Consider the following 12067-nt stretch of genomic DNA (forward strand, 5'->3'; position numbering starts at 1 on the left):
GAAAATCAAAATATAGATAGATAGATAGATAGATAACTTTTATTGCTAAAATACAAGTATCTGTGTACAAAACGAGTTTACAATTACTAATTGAACAGTACAAGTATAAAGCAATTAGGTGGAAAATAGCTATTGGCTGTTTTGATTATTTTTTCCACCTAATTTCAATAATGATAACACATTTCAACTAAAATAGATTTAAGGAGAACTATTAGAGATCAGGGTGCGATTTTATTTCCTGGTCCTTCTGACAATCTCATGGTTATTGTGATCATTGTGAACGAAACACATAAATCTTGAAAAGACAATATGAAGTGTTCAATCTGTTTATTATTTTAATCAATGTATGGTCCTGAATAAAACTTATCTTAAATTTTAACTGAACCTTCATCAGGGAGTAAGGAATAGAAGGGAGATATAACTGACGCGGTTCGCCCTACCATATGATTATACATGCTTTTCAGATGGGTACTTCATTTGTATAAGAAGTATTTGTCTTGTCTGATGTACATTTACTGCGTATACAATAACCTATTCTGAATATTTCATATACAAATGGAGAACCCGTCTGCAAAGCATGTATAATCATATGGTAGGCTACATACTTCACTTACTTACTGCGAAAGCGTACTGCATATTTGTTTATTATAAGGAGATTCTGGTCTAACCTATAGTATATCATTATTAGCAAGGTTATATTGTAAGGAAAGTTAATTGCAGTTGCGTATACTCTGCGTACATATTGAAACCAGTCATCTCTGGGCGGAATTTGTAAAAATAATAGATGCATCAGTGTTCGTTTAGTATCCGAGGAGGTTAAAAGCATTAGATTTTGATAATTTTGATAATTCACATAATAGTTTCCTATGACCAGAATATTCCTGATTTTATGTGTGAAAGATGGATCACTCACGTGTTTGTTTACATTCCTCCCACAATGAACAGTACACAATTTGCGTATATCTGAATTGTGCTTTCCTGCATATAGTTCCTTGGAAGGAATGAAAGCTTGAGGTTGGATATAGTCAGTTTAACATGCACGAACAATTCAGTCCTAATTGATGTTGGATTTCATACAGTCAAGTTCAAATGTAAAGAGACGTCGGAAGAAATAATAAATGTCGTCTTGACAATTTTTTAATGGTTTTTTTTACTTTTAAACCTAAGGCAATTGTAAAAATAATAAAAAAGCCATATAACAGATCCATATAATTATACAATTTAAAAATCAAATATATGTAGCATTCCATCATAGATTAATTAAAATAACAGATGTCGTCTTTTCAAGAATACGATGCAACTCGAGGCAGCAGCGCAGAGGAGCTTTCGAGCAGTCTGCGTATAATTAGAAGACAGAAAGAGCCTGGCCTACGTTAACTGCGCGAAACTCCTCTGGGCTGCTGCCTCAGGGTTATTGTGAACGAGTTAAATTTAAATGTTGAAAAGACGACATATAGTGTTCTATCTGTTAGTTTAATTAATCTATGCATTCCATTATCAGTAAGTTAAGAATACGACATTTAATGAATTCTTTCGATGTCTCAAATCTCTGGGGGGTCAAACTGTAGTTTTTTCATTTCATTGTTTTAAATTAAGGCTGAGTTGTTCATTTTCATCTAAAAGTCTCAAAAAATACTTATTTAATATGAAAATAACAAATGGTTTTCAGAATTAATACATATTTTTTTTAACTTTTATTTTAATTTTCTTTGCATTTTGTTGGCATTGCTAAAGGACATTAAATAACCCATTGCTAAAGGACATTAAATAACCCAATTTCTTTTTGTTAACACGTCATCAGCCTAGGATGATCATTTTAGGTACTTTTAAACTGAAGGTTTTAACAACTGTTTGAGAAGAAGTTTCTCTGCCTGAGTCTTTTGATCCTAAACAGTTTCTTAATTGAAATTAGAGCTAGGATGTATATGTTGTTGCAGAAAAATAATACCCTGTCTGCAATAGCAGGAAATTTAAAGTGATTCTGTATATGTGGTTTTAAAATGAAACAAGAATAACTGAACAAACATCAAAAATTAATATTTGTAAACAAACATAAATAAGGAATACATAAAAAATATTCTGTTGACAATTATTAACCAGACAAAATTTTCATACAACATATGTATAGTATTCACCCGTCTACAAGCCGATGATGAAAATTATTTCTAGGGTCGACTACGAAAGTAGATCTAAAATCAATTGATAATTAATATTTGAAATGTTGGGATCTTTAAAGATTTTTTGTTGAACCTTCTAAAAATAATAAAAAACTAACTCAGCTATTGTCTATCATTATACTTGTGAAAGGCTAAATCTATGAGGTTTATTCACAAACGATGAGACTTCAGAAATTTCTTCAGATTATTTTCTGAAATTCTTGTCATCCGGGAAGTCTGCATGCAACTATAAACTTGATAATTTCTCTGCAAAATCTTTAAATTTACCATGGAAAAACTATTAAAGACCAGATTTAACAATTAGATCAGTAAACAGGGTTACCCACAAAGAATAAGACTCTAATAACGATTTAAACTCTTAAAATACGACAAGCTATAGGTTGATTTTATTCCAATATGTTGAATATGTTCTATAATGTTGATTTTATTCCAATATGTTGTTGATTTTATTCCAATATGTTGAATATGTTCTATAACGGTTCTATAATGTTGATTTTATTCCAATATGTTGAATATGTTCTATAATGTTGATTTTATTCCAATATGTTGAATATGTTCTATAATGTTGATTTTATTCCAATATGTTTAATATGTTCTATAACGGTTCTATAATGTTGATTTTATTCCAATATGTTGAATATGTTCTATAATGTTGATTGTATTCCAATATGTTTAAAATGTTCTATAATGTTGATTTTATTCCAATATGTTGAATAAAATGAGATAGATAGAAAGATAGATGTTACCGCCATACTATTTCTATTGGTTCAGAATAGACAACAAACACATGACTGAACCCTGATTGGATCAGGCGCTAATGGACTCGGCATACAGGAATTTACAATCTGTTTAATTTGTATACTGTTTCCAATATGTTTAATCTGTAAACTGTTTCCAATCTGTTTAATCTGTATACTGTTTCAAATCTGTTTAATTTCCAATCTGTTTAATCTGTAAACTGTTTCCAATCTGTTTAATTTGTATACTGTTTCCAATATGTTTAATCTGTAAACTGTTTCCAATCTGTTTAATCTGTATACTGTTTCCAATCTGTTTAATCTGTATACCGTTTCCAATCTGTTTAATTTGTATACTGTTTCCAATATGTTTAATCTGTAAACAGTTTCCAATCTGTTTAATCTGTATACTGTTTCCAATCTGTTTAATTTCCATACTGTTTCCAATTTGTTTAATTTGTATACTGTTTCCAATATGTTTAATCTGTAAACTGTTTTCAATCTGTTTAATCTGTATACTGTTTCAAATCTGTTTCATTTCCAATCTGTTTAATCTGTAAACTGTTTCCAATCTGTTTAATCTGTATACTGTTTCCAATCTGTTTAATCTGTAAACTGTTTCCAATCTGTTTAATCTGTGTACCATTTCCAATCTGTTTGATCTGTATACTGTTTCCAATCTGTTTAATCTGTATACTGTTTCCAATCTGTTTAATCTGTATACTGTTTCCAATCTGTCTAATCTGTTTAATGTTTCCAATCTGTCTAATTTGTATACTGTTTCCAATCTGTTTAATCTGTATACTGTTTCCAATCTGCTTAATCTGTATACTGTTTCCAATCTGTTTAATCTGTATACTGTTTCTAATCTGTTAAATCTGTATACTGTTTCCAATCTGTTTAATCTATATACTGCTTCCAATCTGTTTAATCTGTATACTGTTTCCAATCTGTTTAATCTGTATACTGTTTCCAATCTTTTTAATCTGTATACTGTTTCCAATCTGTTTAATCTGTATACTGTTTCCAATCTGTTTAATCTGTATACTGTTTCCAATCTGTTTAATCTGTATACTGTTTCCAATCTTTTTAATCTGTATACTGTTTCCAATCTGTTTAATCTGTATACTGTTTCCAATCTGTTTAATCTGTATACTGTTTCCAATCTGTTTAATCTGTATACTGTTTCCAATCTGTTTAATCTGTATACTGTTTCCAATCTGTTTAATCTGTATACTGTTTCCAATCTGTTTAATCTGTATACTGTTTCCAATCTGTTTAATCTGTAATGTTTTCCATCTGCTTTGTTTTTAAATCTGAGTTCTCAGATTCATAGAATTTTAAATTAATTGAAATCAAAATACGAATAAAATTTGAAAATATGAAAATTTCGGGTTTTAGTTTTTAACTACAGTTAAACTCTAAATAAGCCATACATCGAAAGAATTCATCAAATGTCGTATTCTTCACTTTCTGATAATGGAATGTTGCAGATATTAAGTTTTTATTTAAATTATTATATGGAACTCTTTAAAACTGTTCCCGCATATAACTTGGCTATTTATATATTTTCGCAAATACTGAGATTTACGTAAAATAGTATAAAACCTATTGAAAAATTATCAAGACGACATTTTATAAATTCTGTTGATGTATGGCTCATTTAGGGTTTAACTGTATTTTATTCTCATGAGACTTTCCTATCAAGTGACTGTTATAACTAATAATAACCCAAGACATAAAAAATAATTTTTGTATATTTTTCCAAAAATCATATAAAACCATATTATATATCAAAAGTTAATAGGACAGATGTAGATAATTATACAAACTGTGAATAAATATGACAATGGACATAATACAATTTTAAAGATTAAAAGATCAACTTTTTTATAGAAAACTTGGAAACAACTTTTCCTTATCAAGTTAATAACAATAACTTTACGTCAGTAAGTTAGTAACTAGACTTATCAAGTTAATAACAATAGTCAGTAAGTTAGTAACTAGACTTATCAAGTTAATAACAATACCTTTACATCAGTAAGTTAGTAACTAGACTTATCAAGTTAATAACAATAACTTTACGTCAGTAAGTTAGTAACTAGACTTAAAGCCAACATTTTTGAATTAATAACTTTTTAAACATTTAAAAATATCTTGAGGTTTAGGCCGCCACGTTAGTCTAACTTCACATTGTTGCATGATCTGAACCATTTAACAATATCTTGAAGTTTAGGCCGCCACGTTGTTGCATGATCCGAACTGGCACAAGGATTTACCGGTCTAGCGTAATCGTGCCACATACACATTTACTCGTATCAGCCTGTGTAGTGGACTCAGCGCGTTTTATGCAGAAACTGTTATGAGCTTGTTGGAGTGATGTGACTTTCTGATCTGGTATTCACTTTACCAATAATTGCTGATAATATTCAGTAAAGTTGATTAAAAAATCCCAAGAAAATAATAACAATGATAAGTTACACTAGAATCTTCCTAGTAGGGAACCAGTTTATGGTGTACTGTTCGGTTTACCTTATGTAGTCTGTATGTGTACTGTACAGCTTGCTCTAAATGATTAAAAGTCGGCCAGATACTTGAAATGAAAAGTTACAGTGATCACTTTCTAAAAAGTTAGAATGTCACTTCTCAAGAATTGAACTGCAATTTACACAAAGTTTCAATTACAAATATCATGTAGCTATTGATTCTCGTGAATTAGATGCTTAATTGATAATTTTCTTAAGTTCTCAAGTAGGGTAAGTTCCACATGATTTTGAAATATATTTCGGTCTGGGTTTACCCTCGTCAGTTCTTGAGATTGTTTCAGGAAGATTCAAAACAAATACAAAATATTTCTATAGAATATTACCCCATCAGTTTGATTTAGGGAGTTCAGGCCTTGGATAAAAAAGACGTATGGTTATACTGAATTTAGAACACCATGCCCCTACATAACAAATGTTTCTCTCCTGCGACCACATAAAAAATTGACCATGCTGCTGCAGTTCTCTTATCTGAGTAAACACTATAACACCTCCCTCCTCTAGATCATCTAGCTGACTATACAGATCATCTAGAGAAGATGGAACATCATCTGTATAGGCTATCTGGAACCTGCCTTGTTTCATTTCTTCTTTGAAAAGTTGCACATCACTTCTCAAGAATTGAACTGCAATTCACACAAAGTTTCAATCACAAATTTCATGTAACTATTGATTCTCGTGAATTAGATGCTTAATTGATAATTTTCTTAGGTTTTCAAGTGGGGTGGGTTCCACATGATTTTGAAATATATTTTGGTCTGGGTTTACCCTCGTCAGTTCTTGAGATTGTTTCTGTCAGGAAGATTCAAAACAAATACAAAATCTTTCTATAGAATATTACACCATCTGTTTGATCTAGGGATTTCAGGCCTTGGACCATGAAACTGTATGTTTATAGCGGATTTTGAACACCATGCCATTGCATAACAAAAGTTTCTCCTCTGCGACCAGATATAAAGTTGACCACGTTGCTGTTTTCTTGTCTGAGTATACACTATAACACCTCCCTCCTCTAGACCATCCAGCTGACTATACAGATCATCTGGAGAAGATGGAACATCATCTGTATAGGCTATCTGGAACCTGCCTTGTTTCATTTCTTCTTTGAAAAGTTGCACTTCAGTACTAGATAAATCTTCATCAAGACAAACAACATGTTTAGTATCAAACATGTCCAAGGTTTCTTTCAGTTTCTTGAAGGGAGCAGGATCTTCTCTTAATCCTAGTATTCCGGAAACTCCTGGACCAATGTTATACACCCCTACACTGTTCTCTGGGAAACAAAGGATAACATCTGTGGAACATCGTAATGATGTTAGACCAGCATCATTAACGTTATCAGCAAAATATAGAAATGAGTGGGATTCTACTCCTCTAAGTTGAATGCAGGGTACCAATAAGCATCCTGCTTCAGCTACAAGGAAAGACTCGAGGTTAACAGCTTGATCAGCTCTCAAATATTCAAATAGTTTAATGCCTACAGTACCCAACTCCTGGATAAACAGATTTCTGTCAAACTCTTCTTTATAACTGCAAACCAACTTGATCCATTGTTTACTTGTAACAGTCTTCAGACATTGTTGGTAGAAATCAGGGTGATTGAAATTCCCCTTCAGCAGAACAGGAGCAGGACCTTCAACAGTCAATGGAATACAATGCGTGAAAGTAGTATATCCCAAATCCTTATGATGCTGAACTATTCCTGTTGTATTCCGCATTACACTGTGTAATGCATGTTCACTAAACTCTTCCTTCCCAATCACTCCTTCAACAGGTCTATTATTGTTTGAGTCTAATAAATCAGGATGCATAGAAATGACAAGGTTCTCTACTGGAAGAATAAAGTACTGATCAAGGTTCAGGAAACCTTGTGTCTCCTCATCTAGATATTGACGCCGTTTACATTCTTTATATTCTCGGTGTACAGGAATTCCGTCACCAAACTCGTCCAGGAGCACTAGTCCTCTCTTCTTTCCCGCCATCTCTACAACATTAACAAATCAATATTATTTGTACTACACATCAAACTTTAACATTTTCAAGAAAAGGGTAATTAGTTGGGCTTTGTGAGACGAAAATACTTATTTTCAAACCGTAATAAACTAATTTTTTCAGTTAATATATAATGACATTTCTACAAAGTCCATATCAGATATATATGACATTTCTAAAAAGTCCATATCAGATATAAAATGAAATTTATACAAAGTCCATATCAGATATAAAATGACATTTCTACAAAGTCCATATATACATTTCTACAAAGTCCATATCAGATATATATGACATTTCTACAAAGTCCATATCAGATATATAATGACATTTCTACAAAGTCCATATCAGATATATAATGACATTTATACAAAGTCCATATCAGATATATAATGACATTTCTACAAAGTCCATATCAAATAATTATATTTCTAAAAGTCCATATCAGATATATAATGACATTTCTACAAAGTCCATATCAGATATATANTTTCAACACTAATAATCAATGTTATTTCATTTTCAACCGTTTAGATACTCCCAATTAAGAGTCAATATTTTTAAACTTTGCTTTTATTTCTCATTTCATACTATTATTCAATAAAGTTACCGAATATCCCTTTATTTCTTTTATTTGTGTCAACAGATATATAATGACATTTCTACAAAGTCCATATCAGATATATATATTTCTACAAAGTCCATATCAGATATAAAATGACATTTCTACAAAGTCCATATCAGATTCAGTACCAATAACAAAATACAAAATTGCGTACACAGGGGGAGGGGCAATTTTGGGCAAAGGTCAAAATCGGGTATGTTAGTTAAAACTAATGATAATCTTCAAGAGACTACTCAGGACTATACAGAGGTATACATTATTATATATAGTTCTTGAATGCGGCTTTAAATACTAAAACAGCAATTTAAAGGGGGTGAGTGTGAGATTTGAAAATTTAATTTTAGAAGAAAAAATGTTAGTGTAGTGATTTTAGTGATAGATAAATTTCCTGTACCTTCCCGTGCCTTACTTTACCTTCTTTTACCTTCCTTCCTTACCGTACCATCAAATACCTTCCTGTACCTTTCTACACCTTCCCGCATTTAATTTTAGAAAAAAAAATGTTAACTTTCTTAACCCTGGTATCCGTGCATTGCAGTGCAGTGATTTTAGTGAAAGTTGAATTTCAGAAGAAATTTTTAAAATTTGTTATAGCTCTGGTATTTACCTTCCCGTACTTTACCTTGCTTTTCCTTCCTGTACCTTCCCCTGCCTTACTTTACCTTCTTTTAACCTTCCTTTACCTTACCGTACCTTCAAATACCTTCCTGTACCTTTCTACACCTTCCCGCACTTTCCAGTACCTTCCCGTACCTTCTTTTACCTTGCTGTACCTTCTTTTACCTTCCTGTACCTTACCATACCTTCCTATAACTTCCAATACCTTCCTGCACATTCCCATACCTTCCTATACCTTCCCGTACTTTCCTTTACTTTACCGTACCTTCCCATGCCTTCCAGTACCTTTTTAAACCTTCCTGTACCTTTCTAAACCTTTCTATACCTTCCCGTACTTTCTTATACTTTCCAATACCTCACCGTACCTCCTCATACTTTCCAATACCTTCCCATACCTTCTCATACCGTTCACGAGTAAAATGTTAAACTTTTTTCTCTGAAATTCATATCTGAGTACCACAAAAGTTTAAACTTTTCTCTTGAAATTCAATATTTAAATTTCACTACCAAGCAATATCTACCATGTATTGTTTATTAACAATATTCAACTATTTAAGCATCTACTCCCTATTTTTATAAAGATTTATTTAAACTTGTTAAAACAAACGTAGTTTTAAATTTCTTTAACTTAATTTTATCCAAAAACAAATTTTATAATCATACATTATATTAGTTATATATATGCATATTTTTAGAAGATTAAATAGTTTTATTTTAAGTTTGAAAAAAGTCTTACGCACAAACGTAATGATTTAACTTATATTATTTATAAATATGTAACTTTTTGTTCTATTATAATTACAAAAACCTCAAGATTAAAATTCAAATAGTTATACACTAGTTCGAGAGATTACTTTAAAATATGGCAAATGTTGTATAAATTTCCAAAATCCCACCCATACCATTCTAAACCTTCCAATACCTTCTTTAAACCTTCCCATACCTGATCGTACCTTCCCAAACCTTCCTAAACCTTCTTATACCTTCCCATACCTTCTTTCTACCTTCCTATACCTTCCCATACCTTCCTATACCTTCCTAAACCTTCTTATACCTTCCCATACCTTCCCATACCTTCTTTATACCTTCTTATACCTTCCCAAACCTTCTTGTACCTTCCAAAACCTTCTAATATAACATCTAGCTGACTATACAGATCATCTGGAGAAGATGGAACATCATCTGTATAGGCTATCTGGAACCTGCTTTGTTTCATTTCTTCTTTGAAAAGTTGCACTTCAGTACTAGATAAATCTTCATCAAGAATAACAACATGTTTAGTATCAAACATGTCCAAGGTTTCTTTCAGTTTCTTGAAGGGAGCAGGATCTTCTCTTAATCCTTGTATTCTGCAAACTCCTGGACTTGCAATGTTATACACGTGTACACTGTTCTCTGGGAAACAAAGGATAATATCTGCGGAACATCGTAATAATGCAAGACCAGCATCATTAACGGTATCAGCAAAACATAGAATTGAGTGGGATTCTACTCCTCTGAGTTGAGTACGGGATACCAATAAGCATCCTGCTTCAGCTACAAGGAAAGAATCAAGGTTAACAGCTTGATCAGCTCTCAAATATTCAAATAGTTTAATGCCTGCAGTACCCAACTCCTGGATAAACAGCTTTGTGTCAAACTTTCCATTATAACTGCAAACAAACTTGATCCATTGTTTATTACTTGTAACAGTCTTCAAACATTGTTGGTAGAAATCAGGGTGATTGAAATTCCCCTTCAGCAGAACAGGAGCAGGACCTTCAACAGTCAATGGAATACAATTCTTGAAATCAGAATATCCCAAATCCTTATGATGCTGAACTATTCCTGCTGTATTCCGCATTACACGGTGTAATGCATGTTTACTAAACTCATTCTTCCCAATCACTCCTTCAACAGGTCTATTATGGGTCGAGTCTAATAAATCAGGATGCATAGAAATGACAAGGTTCTCTACTGGGAGAATAAAGTACTGATCAAGGTTCAGGAAACCTTGTGTCTCCTCATCTAGATATTCACGCAATTTACACTCTTTATATCCTTCGTGTTTAGGATATCCGTCACCAAACTCGTCCAGGATCACTAGTCCTCTCTTCTTTCCCACCATCTCTACAACATTAACAAATCAATATTATTTGTGCTACACATCAAACTTTAACATTTTCAAGAAAAAGGTAATTAGTTGGGCTTTGTGAGATAAAAATACTTATTTTCAAACCGTAAAAAACTAAGAACAAAAAAGTATTTAAAACATTTTTAACATGAGAAAACTTAAAAAAACAATTTGTCAATTTGTACTTTTAGATGTTCGCTTCAAAATTAACCCAAACAAGTCACAAATATATATATATATAATTTTACTAATTATATGTCAAATATATTATTATTATTGTAGAACATATATACAAGGAAAATTTGAACATATTTATTGAAAATTAGATTAAAATTGGAATTATCATTTTGTGCAGAGGACATACATTTAACCAAGATATAGTTTGTTGATGGTTGAATCAACCCAGAAAGAAAAAAGAAAATGTAAACCATTTTTTCAGTTAAAAACAGGAAAAACTCCAACTGGTAGAAATGTCCAATCCTTGTATTCTTCTCTTCCAATGAACTCAATAAGTTTGTTATAACAATGTTCACCATGTACTGCTTGGTCCTCCCACTCCGTGTTTCCCTTGAACCCTGCTTTAACCTCTACGAAGCAAAACATCTTGTATTCCGCCAAAATAAAGATAAAGTCGAACTCCTTGTTGTCAAGTTTATTTGGGTCTTTAACTTTGGGAGTTTTGTTAGTTTTACCTTTGGAAGCATTGCTTGCATTGGGAGCTTGGGATTTTACAGGTTCGTTAGATTTTCCCTTGGTAGTTAGGCTGGCATCAGATGCTTGAGTTTTGTCGGGACCAGATACTTTATCTTTTGGAGCACCAGATATTTCAACTTTGTCGGCACCAGATATTTCAACTTTGTCAGCATCAGATACTTCAACTTTGTCGGCACTAGATACTTCAACTTTATCAGCACCAGATACTTCAACTTTGCAGCATCAGATACTTCAACTTTATCGGCACCAGAAGTAAAGCGAAGAAACATATTTTGGTCAAAGCTGTGAAACATGGCGGTACGGATTTTAATTTCTTCTTGTGTTTTAATCAGATAATCCCAGATTATTCTCTCACACTCCGCTCCTTCATAGTTTCCGATAAATCCTCCAAATTTTTCAGAATCAGCCTTGTTCAGGTGTTTACGACCATGATCTTTTAATTCTTGTACTGAATGTTTAGGAATCTCGGGATTTATTCCAAATCTTATTTTTTCCTCTGGAAATCTGACATTTTCTTTTTCCAGGTTTATGGTTAGAACATTCTTCAC

The 12067-nt window shown here is 32.2% G+C and overlaps 1 protein-coding gene across 1 annotated transcript; it reads right to left on the reverse strand.

Moving 5' to 3' along the window:
• Positions 1–4897: 4897 nt before the first annotated feature.
• On the reverse strand, positions 4898–11731 carry LOC111717393 (uncharacterized; the record flags this gene model as incomplete). Its single annotated transcript, XM_023492891.1, has 3 exons — positions 4898–6028; positions 9895–10801; positions 11339–11731. Coding segments are annotated over 3 exons (1541 nt in total), but the record flags the coding sequence as incomplete, so codon positions are not given.
• Positions 11732–12067: the final 336 nt, after the last annotated feature.

This window comes from Eurytemora carolleeae, unplaced genomic scaffold (genome assembly GCF_000591075.1).
Source record: "Eurytemora carolleeae unplaced genomic scaffold, Eaff_2.0 scaffold2565, whole genome shotgun sequence".
NCBI classification, from domain to species: domain Eukaryota; kingdom Metazoa; phylum Arthropoda; class Copepoda; order Calanoida; family Temoridae; genus Eurytemora; species Eurytemora carolleeae.